Genomic DNA, 23,172 nt, shown 5'->3' with positions numbered 1-23,172 from the left:
ATTGCATTTTGTTCTTAATTTCTTTTCTCCATGTACATGTCGATATGTGTCTCTAAAATATATTGTATTTCTTATTTATGGAAGTTCATTTTGGATACAATATCAAAATATTTGTGCCACTCTCTTACATATGTGCATACCTTAAGCATTTATATAGTGCTTCGTCATAGCGCTTGACAATGTTGGGTAGCATAGCAATTAATAAATTCTACTCTCAACGTGCTTACAATATACAGTGTCTCTTACAGATATCTCTTGAAAATAAGTTACTTTTTTGTAGAAATTATTTCATATTTTCGAGTATGATCAAGTCCACTTTAGTCACCAACTGTGTATATAGACCACCTGTGTATAAAGTCCACAGTTTGTATTTCCCACTACATATTGCTTATCAGATTTTCAACGAAAGAAAATGTCTTAAAAGACAACCCGCCAGTAGAGACATTTTAAATGCAAAGTTTTTTTTTTTTTGGCAGATGGCAGCCATGAGCCTCAGATGACAATCTTAGAGGAGCGTCATCCATACGGTAATGAGTTCTTCGGTGGACAATCATCCCTTGTCGTCACTCCTATTACTGAGAGATGCTTCCTCACTATGGCTATGGTAAGATAATACAATAAAACTTGTTTCTTTCTGACGTACATGAAAGAAGACTGAATTTTCAAATGTTGAAAATTTTGAATACATTTTTTCTGTTGGCTGCTTCTTACCCTAATCCATGACCATTCCTCTGTGCAGTATTTTTTTACCACGTCACTCTCTGACTTAATTCTTTCAAGTTTCAGTGTTCTGAAATTACACAACATGTATGATTATTTTCGCTCTCATTGGCTGAAAAAAATGGATTTGAGCCTAAATATGCTTCTAAATGGTTCTGAGGAAAATTCAGGATATATATATATGTATAAAAATAAATTCATGAAATCCTTTGAATACATAAATAATTGTTTTCAAAAAAAAAATTTCTTGGGGGGTAAAAATTCAGTTGTTAAGAATTCTATAAATATTTACACCTACGATTAATGGAGCTTTATTTTGTGAATTAGAGTTAAAAGTATGGTTTGTGTATAAGTTAGCATAACCAATCTAGGAAATAAAAAATCAACAATAAAGCCTTGTAGCTTATCATTCCGATTACCATAGTGCAAATTTTGCTGTGCTTGCGTTATTGGTGGTCAAAATCTTTAGGCTTGGGCATGTTAGACCATTCCAAAGCTACATTGTGTGTATAATTCTTACCAGTGCCCTCAAAATTGTGTGTTTTTTGTATACTATTCCCCTTTCAGTGCTTGAATCAGTTCCGAGGCAGTGCATTGACGGGAGGGACCGGTGTGGGCAAGACCGAGACCGTCAAAGGCCTGGCATTCTTCTTAGGCCGCTACCTTGCCTTATTTGGCTGCTCCCCGCACACAGATCCTGCAGCACTGGGAAAAGTAGTTCAAGGACTTGCTATGGTAAGACCAGCAAATTTTTTTTTACTGTAAAGGAAATGTTATATTATACTTAAATATTGAGTTATTTGAATGGATAAAAAATGAATTAACCACTGAAAATAGTGGAAACTTGAATTGAAATAGATGTGAAATAGGGAAGTAAGGACATTTGAAGATTGATATGGTAGGACCAGTCAATTATTTGTTTTATATTTCTCCATGCTAAAGAATATTCACATGGAGCTGCAATGAGTGCTACACCAGACATAGAATACAAAGAAGTAATAAAGCATCAATTTTTTTTTTTATTAAACGCAGTGTTCCTTGAATTACACATCAAATTGTATGTACTGAACCATCAAAAACATGTTATTATCAAGTGTGCTAAGCTACTGAGTTCATTTGAATGATTAGAATATTGAGTTTACCAAAGAAAATAGTAGCTGTAAAAATAAGCAAGTTAGGTTATTTGAAGTTTTTTTTTATTATTATATACTTTTGAATAGTGAATGAGTATTTTGCAAGGGCAAGTTAATGACATATTTGATCTAACTTTGAGAAATCCAATAGCCCTTCAGTTTTTCCCTGACATTAAACAAACATTGTTTAATTTTGGTGTTGTGCAATGACTGAACAAAATTGGTAATAATTTTTAATTCAAACTTGAGAGTTTTACTTGGTTTTGATGCGATTTAGGATGGAAGCTGGGGTTGCTTTGATGAGTTCCAGCTCCTTCACAAGGAAGCTGTCGCTATGGTGTTGGATCACGTCCACGCTGTCATATCAGCTCTACAGGCAAGGAAGAAGATGGCCATTCTAGGAGATGGAGAAGAGGTATGATGACGTTGATGGAGATGGTGGTGGGGGTGATTATGATGATGATGATGATGAGGATGATGGTGATGGTGATGATGATGATGATGATGATGATGATAATGATGGTGATGATGATGATGACGATGATGGTGATGATAATAATGATGATGATGATAATGATAATGATGGTGATGATGGTGATGATGGTGATGATGATAATGATGATGGTGATGATGGTGATGATGGTGATGGTGATGATGATGATGATGATGATAATGATGGTGATGCAGATGATGAGAATGATGATAATGGTGATGGGGATGATGAGGATGATGAGGATGATGATGATAGTAAAGATGATTGTGATGGTGATGAAGATATTGATAATAATGATGATAAAGATAATGGTACTGATGATGATGATGAGGATACTGTTAGAGTATTATTGAAGATGAAAAATATATTTCTACAGCTGCAACTTGTATATTTGTGTTCCTCTCCCAGGTCACGCTTGGTCGTAATATCGCCCTCTTCATCACCGTCAACAGCGAGACCGGTCTCCATGGCGACATACCAACAGACATCAAACTCCTCTTCCGCACCGTCTCCCTGGTTGTACCCGACATGTCTTTGATCCTCAAGGCACGTTGCGCAGCCTACGGCTTCCGCTCTCCCAAGGTCCTAGCGGACCGTTTGAAGATGGTCGTCCAACAATGCAAAGACCAGCTGTGAGTTCATTTCCATTCTTCCTTCCTTGGTATAATCAAATTATTCAATTATTGGTGATTACGATGTTTCAGCGGTCATTAGAAATAATGAAGTAGAATTAGATTTAACTTGTTACAATTATTTCTTTAGCTGCATGTGGTAAAGTCCTGTAATTCTATTCAGTTTGCAGCATTGTTAAAATATCTAAATATATCTCCAATTTTACCCTGTCAAAAATCTAGCCTAATGTAACTGGTATTTGAATATTTATTTTAGAGATAAAAAAACAAATTCACAAAGGATTTTTTTCTTCATCCTTTTATATTCTTTACTGTAACAGTGGAATATTGATAAAGATGTGCAGGAGTAGTCCCCCTCCCCAAATCAGTTTCTGTCATAACCTCCAAAGTAGCTCCTTATACTCCAAAAGTGCATGCTCAATACAGTTTCTAGTGACACCTGTGATTGTATAAATGTGCATGGATAAAACTTTAATTTGCATGAACTATCTTCTATATATTCTAAAATTGTTTATTTTCAAGTGTTATATCTACCTATAGCCTTCAGTTAAAATTCTTAATGTAAAGTCTTCCGTGATCTACTTGTAGTTTACAACGATATTAATTTTCATTTGTTTGTTTTCCTCTCTCCATTTCATCCCCATCTTACTTTATTTGGATATAATCATTGATTGCTGTGAACATGTATATTTGTAATCTGCATGACAAATGTTAAAAATGTTTCATTCTTTTATATATCTATTCTTACCATTTCTTAATTCCTCTTCAATTTTCTTCTGTTTGATGTAATGTATTGTTCCATCTTTCAAACATTCTGAAAATTTATCCCCCACTTGCAATTTTCATGCATCCATCTTTTACCATCCTGTAAATATAAACACCATATATGCCTGTATTTTGAAATCCAACATACCATGATACTAAATGTAAACCTTTATCTCTATTCTACGAGTTCATTTCTCTCACTTTCATTCATCTAACCTTCATGTATCTCTTAATGCACAAATTTACTTCCTTGGTGTAACTTTCCTCTTACTATTATTTTAATCAACTAAATTTATATCTTGCACATTTTCTCCGCATAAAATCTAAAAATCAACTAACCTACATGTATAACTCTTTTCTTTGCTAAACCACCTAAATATATCACATATTCACTTTTATCTGTCAAATTTCCTTTACGGTCACTTAATCACTCCTCAAAAATCTATCAACCAATGACTCGATACTCTCTGTTTTTACCCATCCCAAAATTATAACCAATCTCGTTTTCATGACCAACCTCTCTGACATACTTTCCTCTGTATAACAACTTAATCAACTATCCCATGACTCCACATTCCTTGGTATATCTGGGCTATCAATGAACTTTTCTCATATAACCTTTGACCTTTGCCCTTTGACCTCTGTATCTTCACTTCCTCCTCCCATGATACCTTCCCACACACCCACACAGGAACCCCGGCGACACGGAGCTCTTTAACCTCAAATCCATGGTAACCGTTCTCTTGCATGCCGTCTCTTCATGGCGAGATGTAGAAGGGTAAACAATTGACCTTTGACCTCAGTCTGACCTAGGGTTTGACCTTGGTCTGACCTGAGAGCTAGATGTGCCCTGCACTTTAATTCACTTGCATTGAGTTCATGCACTGGGCTTCAGGTTTATGTTAATTGTCATGTTCTTCTTTAAGGTGGCTGTTTCTTGTTTAAAAGGAAGGATTTTATTGTTAACCATTCATCAAGCAAATTTAACTATATGTTTTTTAATAGATTTGTTTTTCAAACATTGTATTATGATTGGTTGAGTTTAGAGATAACGAAGTCATTCATTTGATATGATATTGAAATAGAAAAAAAATGATTAATAGCAAACTTACAAGCTTAGTTTTTAAGATTTGCTTTCCAAAATTAAAAAAAACACAGAAAACTATTAAAAAGTACTGAATGGATTATTTTTCAGAAATTTTATTAATCAAAATGTATATACAAAGATCAGCTATGTCAGGATGTTTTGTATCTGATCTTTCAAGTGACATTCTTTGATTATTGAACAAAAGAAAGCAGATCTTTGGTTTACGTTTCGTACTAGACAGGATAATGAAATTTTAGGTCTTTTATTTTTCTTTCTTGGAAAGTTATTTGCATTTGTTTATTTAACATATTTTTCATTGTTATGCCTGTCAGTAAAATTTACAAAGAGAGAGGAAGAGAGTGCACCAATTGTTATAATTAATTAATTCTATTTTTATTTTTTAGCACGGCATGTCTTGGGTTGGTTTTGTTGTGAAAAGTTGATTTTCAGATGTACCAATATTTAGATGTTGTGAAATTGATTTGCAAGATTTCAAAGGACTTGCACCTAAAGCAGTTCCCTTTTAGATTCTGTCTTACACTGATTGTCTTGGACACACTTGGACTAATTGCCTAATTAAAACAAAAGAAGAAAAAAAGAAGGAACAAACAGAACGAGACGATTTCTACACTGTATGAACCATTATAGTAATTATGTAAATTAGTTTGTCCTATGTCTGTACCCCCTTAAAAGATCAGATGAAAGTGTTAGTGTTTCTTTTGTGTTAGTGTTTTACTAATTCTGTTATTTTGATGTGCATGTATGTTTTCTTTCAGTTGTGATGCACCTTTTCTAAAAGTGTTTTCTGGGCAATTCCATGAAATATGTATGTCCGACCCCGTATATGTGGGACCTTCATGAAATTTTCTGTCTCTGATTTCTTGTTCTTTTAGTCTGTAATAATACTCGCAAATGACCATGATTTGGTCAGTGTATGAGGTGAAGTAATAATTTAAAAAATGGGGGTCGGATGAACAAAAAGGTTGATTATTTTATAGAATTTCCCTTCTATATTTTGTTATTTCCTTTTAAGAGACTTGAGGTACCTGATGCCTTTGGTATTCCATCTTGTTTTCTGACAATGCGTTGGGATGTAATGTACATGTACATCTATCATGGGTCAAGATTCCCATGAAAGCCCTTTGCTTGTGGATTGTATGTATTGGGTCTCAGGGCTGCTACTGATTATTCAAAGGAAATTCAAGACCTTCCCTAAAAAAACGTGGTTGATAACTGTACTGTCATATAAAAAAAAATTCATGTTCATAGTTTCCTACTGGTAGATATTCTAAGCTACAATAAAGATTTTGATGCATGAGTGTACTACCATTTAATCAAAGTTTTTTTGTCTGACAAGTAAGATCTGACATTTTGAAAAAAGATTCTAAATTAATGAGAAATACTGTTTCTATGGTAACTGTTTGATAAAATAGGACATGTCAGATAAAACATCCAAACATGCCCTTTCATGAAATTCTCTTTTGGAGTTTCAAATTTGACAGATACTAAGACTTTATCATCATGATGGATTTAATGAACATATAAAATGAAAAAATACAACACGCAAGCCATGTGTTTGAAATCCTATAGAAAAGATCTTGTTTAACTTAATTCAGTTTTTAATTGATTCTATATCTTTTATAAACATTCCATCACAGATCTAAGGAGTATCATCAGCTGTTCAGCATCGGCTCCATTGCAGCTACCGTCATGTTTGCCAACATGGGACGTAAGCTGACCAAAGAAGAGAGAATGGAGCTCTCTAGGGCCAGTAGTCAAGGATCGCTCGTACAGCCCGGAAGCTCTATGCGTAAGACATTCTTGAATCATAGACCTCGCATGTTAAGTTGGTCTTTTCCTCTTTTTCTGTCATCTGTGTCTCTCTATCTCTGTGTCTGTATCTCTCTGTCTACTTCATGCTATTATTGGACATGACCTTTGAGAAAGGAACTCTCTTTGGCCCAAAGTCAAGGATCATTTGTCCAAACAGGAAGCTCTTTGCATGAGATATTCTTTACTCATAGTTTTCATGATGTAAGTCTATCTTTCCGTCTACTCTTTTTCTCTTTCTGTCTACTTTAAAGTTTCTGTAAAATGTTGACAGCATTTAAAAATTGAATGAAAATTCATGTAAAGTTCCTATTTATCCTTTCCTTAACATGCTCATTCTAAGACATCTTTTATTTTGTGACCTTGTAGCATCAGCAGCCATGCTAAAGACTGTTGAGAAACAACCGAGAAAGACAGGAGCCACCAACCCTATGACCCCTGCAGCCAAGGCTGAACATGCAGTGGTTGCACAGGCTCTACAGGACATAGTGGGACCAAGGCTCAAACCAGATGTAAGTTGTCCATTTCTTGTTATTTTTGATCAAATGATAATGTTCACACATGGTGCAAGGGTGAGAAAAATTTTCACTGTTTATATCATTTTACAGACCTTTTTTTGGCCACCTTTCACCAATTAACACATTTGAAGGTATGAATATCTGAATGGCAAGATATGGGGAAAAGTTTTTTTTTCCAGTGGCCGTTTTTCATGGTGTTGGTTTTAGAAGATAAGTTTTACAAAGTTTGTCAACAAATATATTTTCCTACTTATAGTTCAGCAGATGATTTTGTTTAGAATCCTCTAAATTCCAACTCAATTGTAGAATTATGATATCAGAAGTGACCTTATTTAGCCAAGAAACAACTGCAGGAGTTAGGAGATTTATTATATAATGAGGTTGCTACCATTGCCATTATTCTAATTACTGCATCATGTTAGATCCTCAAAAGTTTTAAATTCTGAGATACAAGGTTTTCAAGTGGTGATATTCAGATTCTCCAGTCATAACTCCATCATTCTTGAATTGATTTCCTCCAGGCACTGTACCTCTTCAACAATGTGATCAAGGATGTGTTCTCCAGTGTGGGCGATCCACCCACCCCTCACTCCAGCCGAGCCAGACGCAACAAGATGAGTGTGGAAAACATGGTGATCGACAAGGCCCAGGAGAATGGTCTTGTTGCTTCCTCCACCTGGGTGGCCAAGGTCATGCAGCTCTATGCAATATCACAGGTTAATCATGGTAAGTTTTTCAGGGAGTATTCAGTTTGTGTGCTGTTTTTTTTGTACGTAATTTGAAGAATTCTACATTCTTTAGAAAGATAATTGCTATTCATCACAAGTAAGAATGGTAAGTTCCAGTAGGGGTTGTTCAATTGATAACTTAAGAGGTTTGTGCTTTTCAAAGACGACCCACCATGACAGAATGGGACGATCTAGCTCTATTTTGTATTATAGGTTAGTCCTTGCATAATTTAGATTTATAGCCCTTGCAGGTTCTTGATGGGTTGTTCAGTTTGATCTGACATGGTTTGTGTTTCTTTAGTCCAATACCTATGACCCATCACGAAGGGATGGGCTATACAACTCTATGCCATATCACATTGTCAATAAACAACTCTTCAAGAACCGTACAGGTTCTTTACAAGTTGTTCGCTTTCCTTTCTTTTGTGGAAACAGTTTGGCAACATATTTATATTTCACTCTTGTTTCCCCCTCTTCCCCACCATCTACCATCCAGGTGTCATCATAGCCGGCGGCCCTGGTACCGGGAAGTCCACCTGCATTCAGATCCTGGTCGAAGCTCTCTCTGCCGTGAACCCCGCCCAGTCTCGCCAATCCCGTAGCAGCGTGTCCAGCATCACTTCAATCAGCCACAAGCTGCAGCGGATCAGTCCGCTGGTGGTGGATGATCTCTCGCTCATGTTCGGCTACCTCAACCAGAACCATGACTGGACGGATGGCGTCTTCACCAATGTCTGGAAGAAGGCTAATAGGGTGAGGAAAGATTTGGAATTATAATCCAGTGAATCAGATTTTAATCCGGCAATTCCAGGATCCTGTAACTGAAATATGCAAACTTTCGTTCCACTTTTAGAAGGACCACCTGTCTTTCTCTATAGGCTTGTATTCTACTTACAGATCACCTTTTCATTAAGACAGTTTGTACAGGTTTGACTGTACAAGCAGTATTTATAATCAATTCTATTTTTAAATTATGATCTAGCCTCGACTTTTATTTCAATCCATTGTGCAAATGATTGTATCTTCATGCTGTTTGGTCCAGATAAGAATTCTGAATACCATAAATACTAAAAATGACCAGGTTCGTAAGTTTAAGAACGACTGGTGATCCTTTCTTATGGCGAATACTACATGTATATTCATTAGCAATGGTTTTGCGTGTAAGAAAGGATCACCAATCGCTCTTAAAGTCGCTCTTAACTTACGAACAGCTTTATGAAACAGCCCCCAGACCTATTTTCCTATTGACTATTATTTAAACATAGCATCAAGAGATGTGAATGGATGGATGTGATGATTATAGTAATGAAATGAAGTGATAAGGTTTGATTTACTCATTCAATTTGCTAAAATATTACCAAATATTGATTGATTTTTGACAATCCCAGCAGGTGCAATTACGTGATCTTTTTGTTTATTTTGATAGAATGTGAGCACCACCTGGTTGTGTCTGGACGGTCCCTTGACCCCTAGCTGGACGGATAACTTCAACACGGTCCTGGACAGTGACCGGGTGTTGAACCTGAGGAACGGTGACCGCCTCTTCCTGGCAGACAATGTGAAGCTTCTCTTTGAAACCGACAGCTTGTCCAACGCATCACCGGCTTCTGTTGCCAGAGCTGTGAGTCTGAATCATAAGTTTTCTCTTAACTTGTTGACTACTGAATTCTGTGAATCCACATATGTTTTGTACAAGGCCACTCGGTTCCAGTAAAGCAAGGGGTTATATGTCATTGGACAAGCTTTGAGTCTTTTCATTTGTAATAAGAAGATGGAGGAAAGCGAAGTGATATCTCCAAGCTTCAAACTTTCACACATTGATAAATAGCTACATGTAGGCTAGTGACATTTTAGCCATGTTTTGACCAACATAAAGTTTAGCAATCTTTGAGTTTGGTTGAAAGATTGAAAGGTTTCTTTTCATTTTGAAGATTAGCTATCATTAAATTAATCGCCATTTCCTTGTAAAAAAAATCAAGTTTAGTATGATTCTTTTCTGTATGATTGATAACGGAGGAAAGGGGCAATTCTGTATCATTTATGCTTGAAACATTTATTTCAGTATATTTATTTCTCTCCAGTTGATATCTACATGTAGATCTGAAATGAATGGTATGCATGTCCATTCCTCATAATGACAAAGAATTTGAACATTTTTGACTAATTTTGACTAATGTATTTTGATATTTTCTGAAGATTGATTGCTTGTACCATTGCATTATGGCAGGGTATTGTTTACTTGGATCGTGAGGTGTTAGGCTGGAGGCCGGTTGCACAAGCATGGTTAGAGAATCGCAATCAACAGGAGATCCATGTGAGTATTTTTTTGTGAAAATAGGTCTACCCTAGAGATCCCGTTTTCCCATTTCTAAGATGCCAGTTCCTTGTTCTTTGGTGTTCTAACCATTATATTCCATGATCGTCAATGACAAGTGCAATCAGTAATTGTAAATTAATTGTAGAAATGTGTATAAAGAAATGAATAATTTGCTTTGTGTTATTAATAATAACTATTGGAAAATATATAGCAAAAAACATTGGCTTGAATTGAATTGAAAGTGTGAAATTTGACAATTAGTTGATTCACAACAAATTCACTATTTTCCTCTGAAAGACAGCTGTGCTAAGCGCAGACTCAAATGTAAGGGATTAAATCGAGGCATAACTATTTTGAATATGAGAGTATTGAAGAACATTTCTGTACAGTGTACTTCTTCCTTATTGACAAAAAAAGACTATTAAACCTCCCAAATTATTTCTTATTTTCTGAACTTCAAAATAACCTTTCTTTTTTTTGTTTCATTTTTACAGTGTCTTCAAAAAGCATTTAACAAGACCATGGATGCAGTGGTCAACTATGTCCTCTTTGAAACCAAGTAAGAATGCATCTGTATTGTCATTTGTTTGTGTGTGTTACATGAACGTCATGCCTTAGAGAACAAAGTAAATCTAAATATATATATATTCTCACTTGCCGTATACAGTTTAGGAAATAATCATTAGACCACTTTCCTACCAAGATCCCATAAGGTGTGGTCTAATAATTATTTCCCAGGCTTAATGATATCTTCCCATTTTCACAATGAATTACACATGACACAGGTTATGAAATGTGTAAAAAAATGAGTTCTTATTTATATTTTAGATTAAAAAAAATTGTTTTAATGATTTCATGATCAGCATAATAACAAGCAAATAAACACCATCAGTAGCATTAATACATTTCTTTAATATATCAAGAATATATTTTTTATACAAAAATTACGGCCACACTTGAATGATTCAGATCTAGATGCCGCAACATTCAAGAAAGTTCATTTACCAAAAATCAATGATTGGTGTACATAGGACAATTAATATGTCAAGTCAGAGTACTATATACTGCATATTTGGTATACATATATTTCTGTAATTTCCCAAGTGGAAGTTTCACGATGATTAAATTTTGATCACACTTTCTTCTGAAATTTTCCCAGGACCCGGGAAACTGTAATTCATAGGTTTGCCGCATAAACCTTGTATCTCAAATTTGATAAAAACGAACAAATCTAAATTTTAGAATTATGACAATGCAGACAACCTCATCCTATATGAAAAAGTCTAGTATAGAGCTTTTCTGATTTTTCCAAAATTTTGAGATGCAAGGTTTTAACGTCTGCCTGACTATTGAGATACAAGGGGAGTTGCACATTGAACAACTTTTCTTATTCTGTCTTTTGTTTATCTCTTCACACCGCTTGCCAACCTTCAAGACTTGTCTTGGTCTCCTAGAATGATTGTCAATGAAGGCCTCTTTTTATTCTATCTTTCGTTTATCGTTACAGACCCCTTGCCACTCTGACAGAAGTAGGAACCTTCAAGACTTGTCTTGGTCTCCTAGAATCTATGCTCAATGAACACATTGAGATAGGTGGTGAGCTTCATATTGAGCGACTATTCTTATTCTGTCTGATCTGGACGTTTGGCGGTCTTCTGGAAGGCTCCGATAGGAAGGGATTCAGTGATCTACTGCGTACTCTCACATCAGCGTAAGTTTTGATGATCTTTTCTTCCAAATTTGGGCTTAAGTTCAGTTTGGTTATCTTATTGTTTACTGTTGAATTTCACAGCAGCCTAAGTCTTGATGGCTTTTTTTCAATTTAGGATTCATTTATCTAGTTCTTCAACTTTAAATGAACCTTTCAATCAGAAGTAATACAAATGTCTAACACTAGTTATTCAATTTATTAGCATTTTTGCTACTCAAATCTTTGATATTCATTTTGGTGTACAGGTTGTAACATTTTTCAGTATCCAAGATTGAGCTTTGAAGGCTCGTAAAAGTTAAATATGCTATCCATTTTCATATCACCCATTGATAACCTGTTTTTTAGTATGTATTTGTGAATATAATAATGATAATGATAATAATAATAAAAACAATAAAAATATTCAGTTCTTAGGTCTTTTAAGGTCCATGACGTAGCATACACAGACACTGAAGATCTTCTGACTAATAATCCTCTCTTTTCTTTATCTTTCAGTTTGCCTGACTATGACCATGATATCTCAGTCTTTGATTACTATGTTGATGAGTCGGGTGAATGGGACCCCTGGATCTCTAAGGTTGCTGACGTTGCGTATCCAGACACCCAAGATCTTCTGACCAATTATCCTCTCTCTTCTCTTTATCTTTCAGTTTGCCTGACTATGATCATGATATCTCAGTCTTTGATTACTATGTTGATGAGTCGGGCGCATTGGACCCCTGGATCTCTAAGGTCCCTGACATTGCGTATCCAGACACCTAAGATCTTCTGACTAATAATCCTCTCTTTTCTTTATCTTTCAGTTTACCCGACTATGATCATGATATCTCAGTCTTTGATTACTATGTTGATGAGGCGGGTGAATGGGACCCCTGGATCTCTAAGGTTCCTGACGTAGCGTATCCAGACACCTAAGGCACAAGAGATTTAATATCACCTAAGTTCGCGCGCGTTCGGAATGCTCTATTGTCTTGCTAATCCCCATAACGAACGCATTCGTAGTGCCCCCTGCATACACCTGAACGCAAGGAGTACTGTAAACAAAGTTTTCAATAGAAAGCGCTGAAGTACTCCGTTCACGATACCCACGAACGCAAGGATTACTAATAACAAAGGAGTCAATAGAAAGCGCTTAAGTACTCCGTTCAGAACAGAGAATGGTTCTGCTCAGCTAGAAACAGATACAGCCGGGTCCAAGGGGATTTTCCCAAGTGATTAATGTGACGAAAAAAAGCAGTTTGCCGGTGTATGGATTTGAGATTCATTGCAGATCGTTGGTGATCATTTTAAGAAATATCCTGAGTCAAAACTTCCCGTATTTTAATTCTGACGGACGTATTTCTTCATTTTTATTAAAAGTTGATCAATTACAGATGTTTTGAGTTCATGATAAGAAATTTCCCGTGTGTGAAGGGATGTCCAAACGTTGCGATTTTTAATTTTGACGGACGATATATATATATATTTTTTCATTTATATTGAAAGTCAATAAATTAGACATTCGTTACAAATCGTCTAACAATAATTTTAAAACATTTATCGAGTCAGAAGGGATGTTCAAACATTGCGCTTTTTAATTTTGACGAACGTATTTCATTTAATTAAAAGTTAATCGTCAGAGAACTTAACGATGTCTGCGCTATCTCTTCGAAATCGGATCAAGCGCGGAAGTCGTCCGCTAGTAATATCCTTTACATTTTTCTTCCCTAGGTCATCCTTTATTTCATACCATGACATCGTTTACATGATTGTTAAATATGTTCTGACGTCAGAAAACTAACGATGTCGGCGCTATCTCTCCGACATTAGATGAGGCACGGAGGTCGTCCGCTAGTTTATCCTTGATATTTTTCTTCCCGTGGGTATCATTTATTTCATACTCTGACATCGTTTACGTGATCATAAAATAGGTTCTGACGTCAGACAAAACGATGTCGGCGCTATCTCTCCGACATTAGATCAGGCACGGAGGTCGTCCGCTACTTTATCCTTGATATTTTTCTTCCCGTGGTAATCATTTATTTCACACCCTGACATCGTGTACATGATCATAAAATAGGTTCTGACGTCAGAGAGCTTGACGATTTCGGGGAGGGGGGGGGTTGAGGCCGATATTCTATACTTCAGTTTTAAAACTTTTAATCGAGAAGCATCAAGAAGAGATATGTGTATATTGTGGAAGGATAGATAGTAAATCACACAATTATGTCAAAATTATCATTTCATTATTCAGAATTACGCTCACAGACAATCATCTTTGAATTTAATATCCTATACTGTTAAACCTTCATTTTTCATGCCGTGTCGGATCGAGAAAAAGCGAGACTCATATTTGGATGGAAGATGATGACTATGATTTCCCAATGCAAATTACATAATAAGCTCTGATGTCGTTAAAATATCCTCCGATGTCGGAGTAAGAATTTATCAAAACAGCAATGTCGAATTTTAGGGTTTTGGGGGGAAATGGTTTCATTCAACAACGATCATGATTATGAAAATCCCAAGAAAAAAACATTGGTCACAATGATATGCCTATGTATAAATGAGTGATCATTATCTCCTACTCCCTCGCTATTCTCTGTATACTTGTTATTAGTGGGATTTATCCTGCTCAAATATATTCGACCCCCCCCCCTCTACCCACTGGATTAGAAGTTCTGTTAATACCCAAACAATAATGACCCGAATCCGCGTCAAAGGAGATTTATATGTTCGCTCACAATAACATACACTTTGATTTCATTCATACCTTTAAGAATCACTACGGGGGTAAATCCCCGGCCGCGGCACCTATGTTCGTGAGCAAGGCATTTAATCCGCATTGTTCTTTTATCATGTATTAAAATAAATGAAAAAGCTATACACATTCTTGGTAACTAGATTTGGGCACTGAATTGTTAAAAAAAAGGGGGGGGGGTCGCCTTTAGCAGTATGATATTGATCTCCTGATCTAATGTCGAAGAGATAGCGCCGACATCGTTTTGTCTGACGTCAGGACCTATTTTATAATCACGTAAACGATGTCAGAGTATGAAATAAATGATACCCACGGGAAGAAAAATATCAAGGATAAACTAGCGGACGCCCTCCGCGCCTGATCTAATGTCGTAGAGATAGCGCCGACATCGTTAAGTTGTCTGACGTCAGAACCTATTTTATGATCACGTAAACGATGTCAGGGTATGAAATAAATGATACCCACGGGAAGAAAAATATCAAGAATAAACTAGCGGACGATCTCCGAGCCTGATCTAATGTCGGAGAGATAGCGTTGACATCGTTAAGTTGTCTGACGTCAGAACCTATTTTATGATCACGTAAACGATGTCAGGGTATGAAATAAATGATGCCCACGGGAAGAAAAATATCAAGAATAAACTAGCGGACGACCTCCGCGCCTGATCTAATGTCAGAGAGATAGCGCCGACATCATTTTGTCTGACGTCAAATATCAAGAATAAACTAGCGGACGACCTCCGAGCCTGATCTAATGGCAGAGAGATAACGTTGACATCGTTAAGTTGTCTGACATCAGAACCTATTTTATGATCACGTAAACGATGTCAGAGTATGAAATAAATGATACCCACGGGAATAAAAATATCAAGAATAAACTAGCGGACGACCTCCGCGCCTGATCTAATGGCAGAGAGATAGCGCCGACATCGTTAAGTTGTCTGACGTCAGAACCTATTTTATGATCACGTAAACGATGTCAGGGTATGAAATAAATGATACCCACGGGAAGAAAAATATCAAGAATAAACTAGCGGACGACCTCCGAGCCTGATCTAATGTCGGAGAGATAGCGTTGACATCGTTAAGTTGTCTGACGTCAGAACCTATTTTATGATCACGTAAACGATGTCAGAGTATGAAATAAATGATACCCACGGGAATAAAATATCAAGGAAAAACTAGCGGACGACCTCCGCGCCTGATCTAATGGCGGAGAGATAGCGCCGACATCGTTAAGTTGTCTGACGTCAGAACCTATTTTATGATCACGTAAACGATGTCAGGGTATGAAATAAATGATACCCACGGGAAGAAAAATATCAAGAATAAACTAGCGGACGACCTCCGTGCCTGATCAAATGTCGGAGAGATAGCGTTGACATCGTTAAGTTGTCTGACGTCAGAACCTATTTTATGATCACGTAAACGATGTCAGGGTATGAAATAAATGATACCCACGGGAAGAAAAATATCAAGAATAAACTAGCGGACGACCTCCGAGCCTGATCTAATGTCGGAGAGATAGCGTTGACATCGTTAAGTTGTCTGACGTCAGAACCTATTTTATGATCACGTAAACGATGTCAGAGTATGAAATAAATGATACCCACGGGAATAAAATATCAAGGAAAAACTAGCGGACGACCTCCGCGCCTGATCTAATGGCAGAGAGATAGCGCCGACATCGTTAAGTTGTCTGACGTCAGAACCTATTTTATGATCACGTAAACGATGTCAGGGTATGAAATAAATGATACCCACGGGAAGAAAAATATCAAGAATAAACTAGCGGACGACCTCCGTGCCTGATCAAATGTCGGAGAGATAGCGTTGACATCGTTAAGTTGTCTGACGTCAGAACCTATTTTATGATCACGTAAACGATGTCAGGGAATGAAATAAATGATACCCACGGGAAGTAAAATGTCTAGGATAAACTAGCGGCCGACTTTCTTGTCGGACCTGGTGTCGCAGAGATAGCGCCGACATCGTTAAGTTGTCCGACTATCAACTTTTAATTAAATGAAATACGTTCGTCAAAATTAAAAAGCGCAAAGATTGGACATCCCTTCGAACTCGAGAAATGTCTTAAAATTATTGTTAGACGATTTGTAAGGAATGTATGATTTATTGACTTTAAATATAAATGAAAAAATATAGTCCGTCAAAATCAAAAAGCGCAAAGTTTGGACATTCCTTTATACACGGGAAATGTCTTAAAATTATCGACAAACGATCTGTACTGAATGTCAAAATGGTTATAAATGAACAAATACGCCCGTCTTAAAAAGGGGAAGGTGGATAATAAACTTTCAATATGAATGAATAAATACAAGGATGCGTGTTTATTCGTCCAACTTAAGAAGTGCTCAAAGTTTGATCATCCCTTTTTATTCGGGAAATGCTCAGCGTTGTAGTAAGAAATCTCTATCAAGGCTTGAATTAATCCCCACGTTCGCATGTATCCATTCATTAATAATCCGACCGTTCGCTTTGCCGTTCAGTGACACCCCCTTTTGTGCGAGAAGACAATGAAAATCAATACTCTTCTTGGCTCACTCCTTCAGTAGAATTCTGAACGTAAACGAACTTGAACGAACGGGGTCTATTGTCTACTTTTTTAATCCCCGTTCAGAGCGCATTCAGAACCCGTTCGCACGCAAGGGGGATTTAATCTCTTGTGCCTAAGATCTTCTGACTAATTATCCTCTCTTTACTTTATCTTTCAGCTTGCCTGACTATGACCATGATATCTCAGTCTTTGATTACTATGTTGATGAGTCGGGTGAATGGGACCCCTGGATCTCTAAGGTTCCTGACGTAGCGTACACAGACACCAGGGATCTCCTAGGTGATGTGCTTGTGGACACTGTCGATACTGTAAGTATTACTGCTCTCTGTATTTATGTCACTGTCTGTGAATCTCTTTGAAGGGGAATAAGGACATAACTAGCTTATAAGTGATTAAGTTTGCTCTCCACTTCCCTTGCCACCGACTGAAGCACTGGGCAAACTGCTATCAAATATTTCACGTTCCTGTATAATTTTTATGTAATTTTTTATATTGCTTTGTAATTTTGAATATGTGAAATAATAAATAAAAAAATCATCCATGCAGAAGCATCAATTATTGACTTTGCAAAATTACATGTCTGACACTTATGCGAACATCAGCGATACATCTGGGGTCCGTTTCATCAACATTTTTGTCCGACAAGTTGTCAGATCTGACATCTTTCCTTGATTCTGATTGGCTGAGAGACACTGTTACTATGGTAACTGTCGGATAAAACAGGACTTGTCGGATAAAACGTCTGACAAGTCCTTTCATGAAACGCTCCCCAGGGGTCCGTTTCATGAATCTTGTTTTAATAACAAATTTCCGATGACAGTTAAAAGCTACTGAAATCCTTTAATCTGATTGGCTGAAACGGAACCCCGATATGGGAAGACTGCAAACTATGGAAAACTTACTGCCCATTCTTGGCTTTCTTTTCAGTGACTAATGTCAGATTTTTATACAAAAGTCATGCCTCACATCTTAGCGCATAAAAAGAGACAATAACTGTAGCAGGAAACAAAAACCTCATTTTATGTTTCTAAGTATCCACGTGACTCTCCTTATCCTTGCTTGTATACATGTATGTTCTTTATGGGTTTGATTATGGCAAATAAAATTATAATAATGTTTATTTTAAGAAGCGGGTAGAGAATCCAATGCACTCTGTGATTGTATCTGACCCCATTTTATCCAATCTTGTTAGATCCGTACGCGAGTTCTTCTAGAGTTTGCCAATCTTACCAACATGCACGTGATGCTACTGGGACCACCAGGATGTGGCAAGACAGCTATGATCAACGACTTCATCAATACTCTAGGTGAGTGAGACAATTTGTGTGTTCCCTAAAGGCCACTGCACACCCTTCGATTGGTCTAAGATAAGATTTTGGAATAAAACATAGTAGAATTAGATGCTTTAGGTCAAGTCCACCCCCCAAAAAATGTTGATTTGAATCAGTAGAGAAAAATCACACAAGCATAATGCTGAAAGTTTCAGAGAATTTGGATATAAAATATTATAAAGTAAGTTATGGCATTTTAAAGTTTCGCTTATGTATAAAAACAGTTACATGTATATGCACACTTTGGTGACATGTAAATGGGAGAGTTGATGATGTCTACCACTCACTATTTCTTTTCTTATTTATTGTTTGAATTATACAATATTTCAGTTTTTACAGGTTTGGCATTATGGCCCAACTCTGATTATCGTCATTGCATGTTGTCTCTCATTCTACAATGCTAGAATGCACATAATGATAATTGAGTGTATTACAGAAATTCTCTATTAATTGCAATTAAATGATTTATTCCTTACCAGATTCAAGCAACCAGATAACAAAGAGGCTGGTATTTTCCGGGGCATCCACAGCTTCTCAGCTACAGCAGTTCATTGAGGCCAACATACACCATAGACAAGGTACAAAGCAATATTACCAGTCTTTTGTTCATCAAGGCATATTGTACGACACCTACTTATCCATGTATTTGTGAAGAGATTGAAATAAATCAATTTGAATTTGTGCTACTGTATAAACATTTGGTCAAACTCTGCTTTTATCCTGAAAGGTAGAACTTTACAAGAATCACTGTTTATGAAAAGAAATATTTTACAGTCTCATAGATACTGTATTAGGCATCTTGTCAAAAGTCAAGTGCAGGGTCTTTCTGCAGGATCTTGCAATCAGCTCTTTATTACAGACCATTGCAATCACCATAGATAAAACTATGGGGCTGCACGAAAGCTACGTTAAAAGAGATGCGTAGGATCCATATTGCAGGATTCCTGCTAAAACTTAGACCTGTGGCCCGTAAAGCTTAGCAATGATAATAGAACATTTTATGATTCCATTGACTACAATATACAATCAATCGTGAAAATCAAGCGTATGAGTAATCGCTAACCTTTGTGTTATGGCCCCTGGTACAGACTGTTGATAAGATGTCTTCTTAAGCATCATAATTGTCATTCAAGATAGTGCTTTTGGGTAAGGTGACACAACATTTGCTCCGGCGACAATTGCTCTGGGCTTTGTTTCGTCTAAGATATAGGGCTAGAGTTGCAATGGGGTTTTATGTTAGGTGTAGGATAGGGTATAGTATTAATTCCAGGGCTTAAAGATAAATTCCAGTTTTGGTAACGACCTCAAAATGACTTTTTACAGAATCTAATACAATGACCACTGAAGTGTCTGTTTGTATGAATAAAAAATATGTACCAAAGGATTCTGGAAGAAATTGTGTAATTGCTGAGAAATAAGCAAAATAAGCGCGGATTCGGTCACTTCCGTCGGGTCTTTATTTCCAGCAATATTAATACACTGTCCCACATGTGCCTATCTGTGTTGGTGATCTTCAGTGTGAACATTTTTCAGCGTAGATTTCAAGATTTCACAAAGTTCAGTTTATGTAACTGTACCAGATCTAGATCCTCGATGATATAGTGACAATTAAGCCTTGTTTTACAGACTTTCTCATGAAATCAGTGTTCACTGCAACTACTGGAATTTCTCCTTAAGTTGGTTACTCCATTTAATTTGTGGAATTAGCAGCAGAGCAAGTGTCATTGCAGCAAATGTCAGGGAACCTGGAGTTTAAACTGGTCGTAAATACGTCCTGTAGTACAATTACCACTTTGTTGATTTCTCCTCAGGGTTCGTTTATGGTGCCCGGGACAACAAGCGATTCCAGCTGTTCATAGACGACATCAACCTCCCACCCTGTGATGAGCACGGTGTGCAGCGCTGCAACGAGCTCATGCGCCAACTCCTGGATGAGCGACTTCTGATCACGCTGCAGAAGCCGTTTGAGTGGAGGACGATTGAAGATCTGGTGGTTCTCTCTGCCTGCACCATGAACAACTATCCCAGTTCTAGCAGCAGGAAGATACCGGATAGATTACTGGTGAGAACACTTCAAGTGGTTATCTTGGTTGCAGTAATAGTGGGGAGGATGATGGTGATGGTGATCGATGGTGGTGATGATGAGGATGATGATGATGGTGATTATGGTGATTATGTTGGTGGTTGTGATGATGATGATGATGAAGAAGAGGAGGAGGAGGGGAACGATGTCTGCTGTTAATGCTACTTTTGCTGATGATGATGGGGATGGTGTTGGTGATGATAATAATGTTGGTAATAAGGATAATGATGATTGTGACGGTGATGATGAGGAGGAAGAGTAAGAGATTGATGATAATGAGGATTGTCATGATGATGGTGATGATGATGATGATAAGGTGGAGTAGGAGGAGAATGGCAATGAGGATGTAGAAGATGAGGATGATGATGATTTGTTATATACGTCTCTGATGATGTTTGTGGTTACGATAATGGGGAGGAGGAAGAGAATGATGATGCTGATAATGCTGCTAATGATGATTTTGATGATGATGCAGAGCTGCCAAGTAGTACTGATTTTCCGTATTTAGTACTGAAAATAGAGAAGAATACTGATGGTTTCATGCAAAATACTGATTTCTAAAGTTTGAGTTTATTTGTTGTCCTATGGTATTCCTGTGAAAATACTAATTTCCTCATCAAAATACTGATTTTCAGCCTTGAAAATACTGAAATGTTCTTGTTCAGGTTGGCAGCTCTGAAGATGATGATTAGGAAGAGAATGATGATGCTGATAATGCTGCTAATGATGATTATGATGACGATGATGATGATGCTGATGATTGTGGTAATGATGATGTGGATGCTGGCCTATGATTTTGTATCCTATTGATTCAATATCAATTAAACCAATCATCCTTCCTTGTTAACAAACAACATCATAGAAATTGGAAACTCCAAATATTTCCTCTTCGTTTCATCCACAGCGCCACTTTGTTCTCATCCACCTGCCCGAGCCTAAGGAAGGAGCATTGAGCAGCATCGTTGATGCTGTCCTGGATGGCAACATGACCAAGCACAACGGTCAGTCTCTAGCCCAGGAGCTCCAGGACGCTATCGTCAATGCCTCCTGTAAGCTCCTGACCTCCGTCCAGAATGTCCTGCGTCCTACACCGATGCCTGGGCGATACCATTACATGTTCACCCTCAGGGACATCTCCAAGACATTCCAGGTAGGTTTGATGAATTGGTATGTTTGTCCATTAGTTGTGTGTAAAAATGCCCTTCTCTGTTCTATAGATGAAGGCTATGTTACAGTGGAAATCACTCCATCCCTCGGATAGGACATTATATGGAGGCCACCACCTTTGCACATTAAGAACCCATTGCACTGTTGGGAAAAGAGTTGGGGGAAATCCCCATGCAGTGGTCCACCTGCACCCCCTCATCAATTATATAGGGAGGAGAGACCTGCGGGTCATAGTCATTCAGTTCACCTTTCGCCTCCCAGGCACAGGTGATGCCAATACACATCATCGAGGGCATTGGTAAGAATTATGCACCCGAGGTAACTTTGGAACAGCTCTGACATGCCCGAGTCATAGCCGAGGGCTTATGAACTATTTCAAAGGTAATGAGCATGTGCAAGTACTCTAATGCTAGAGCAATATGATGTGGATTATATGTTCTCTATAATTGTGATCTGGCTCCTTGTTATTTTATAAATTACCCTCATCTCAAAACAATGACTATTCAATAGAACAATTAATTTACCCACTAGCTAAAATAATTGACTGGTCATGTGATAGATTTCAACCAATCATATTATTCGGTTCCATATTGCCATTTTATAATCTGATTTCAATCAGTAGATCCTAATCAGTTGATCTCAGCTATATTTGAATTTTGGAAAACCAAACAAAATTGGTAAAAACTGGGAACTTTGTGTTTGACCAGTTATTTTTTATCATGGATTGTATGGAATGTTAATATAACAACAATATAAAATAAAAAAATAATTAAGAATAGCACTCTGCTGTTGCAGAACAGGACTCCGATCATCCGCCTAACTGGGATGAGGTCAGCTGCATCGCTAATGATAAGCATTGGTATGCGCGGCGCATTTAGGAAGCAATTCAGATTCGTTTACACACGAGCAATATCAACAGGGACAGCGGCATTGAGATCCCTGATGAGTGGTTTCCTACTATTAGACGGCATACTGCATCCACCGTTCACAGCGCGCAGCGCCCGCACTGGCGGGTGCCTGACTCCAACGTGGACGCTGATTGGCCAGCTGCATCGGCTAGTCACAGCGTGTGGTGCACGTTCCAGCGGGCACCAAGCACCAGTGCGGACCCTGATTGGCCAGCAGCTTCGGCCAATCACAGCGCGGCTCACGCCCGAGTGGAGCCGGACAATAGCTCCCGACGCTATATAACCCGTGCGCAGCAGCGTCTTTGCTCATTGCCTGACGAGGTCTAGCAGCTTGCAGACGAAACGTCGCTTTCCCAGTACGTTTGATCCATCGTGAGACAACTGGTTAATTCTACTACTCAAGAATAGCACTGTTTGATAAGATTTATTGCTAAA

General features: G+C 37.6%; 1 protein-coding gene across 1 annotated transcript in view; it reads left to right on the top strand.

The window, feature by feature from the left end:
• Positions 1-23,172, top strand: part of LOC121413912 (dynein heavy chain 8, axonemal-like) — a 117,946-nt gene that overhangs the window by 38,771 nt on the left and 56,003 nt on the right. Inside the window, exons 33-50 of the mRNA XM_041606916.1 lie at positions 477-604; positions 1,288-1,455; positions 2,131-2,268; positions 2,755-2,978; positions 4,435-4,521; positions 6,489-6,640; positions 7,030-7,172; positions 7,700-7,904; positions 8,403-8,659; positions 9,333-9,527; positions 10,134-10,220; positions 10,718-10,782; positions 11,731-11,934; positions 17,406-17,556; positions 18,441-18,555; positions 19,059-19,157; positions 20,391-20,641; positions 21,567-21,812. Coding sequence (XP_041462850.1) covers positions 477-604; positions 1,288-1,455; positions 2,131-2,268; positions 2,755-2,978; positions 4,435-4,521; positions 6,489-6,640; positions 7,030-7,172; positions 7,700-7,904; positions 8,403-8,659; positions 9,333-9,527; positions 10,134-10,220; positions 10,718-10,782; positions 11,731-11,934; positions 17,406-17,556; positions 18,441-18,555; positions 19,059-19,157; positions 20,391-20,641; positions 21,567-21,812 — 2,915 coding nt within the window. The remainder of the gene's footprint in view (positions 1-476; positions 605-1,287; positions 1,456-2,130; positions 2,269-2,754; positions 2,979-4,434; positions 4,522-6,488; positions 6,641-7,029; positions 7,173-7,699; positions 7,905-8,402; positions 8,660-9,332; positions 9,528-10,133; positions 10,221-10,717; positions 10,783-11,730; positions 11,935-17,405; positions 17,557-18,440; positions 18,556-19,058; positions 19,158-20,390; positions 20,642-21,566; positions 21,813-23,172) is intronic.

The sequence above is a fragment of the Lytechinus variegatus genome, chromosome 4 (genome assembly GCF_018143015.1).
Source record: "Lytechinus variegatus isolate NC3 chromosome 4, Lvar_3.0, whole genome shotgun sequence".
Lineage (NCBI taxonomy): Eukaryota > Metazoa > Echinodermata > Echinoidea > Temnopleuroida > Toxopneustidae > Lytechinus > Lytechinus variegatus.
This window is presented reverse-complemented; position numbering and strand designations above follow the sequence as displayed.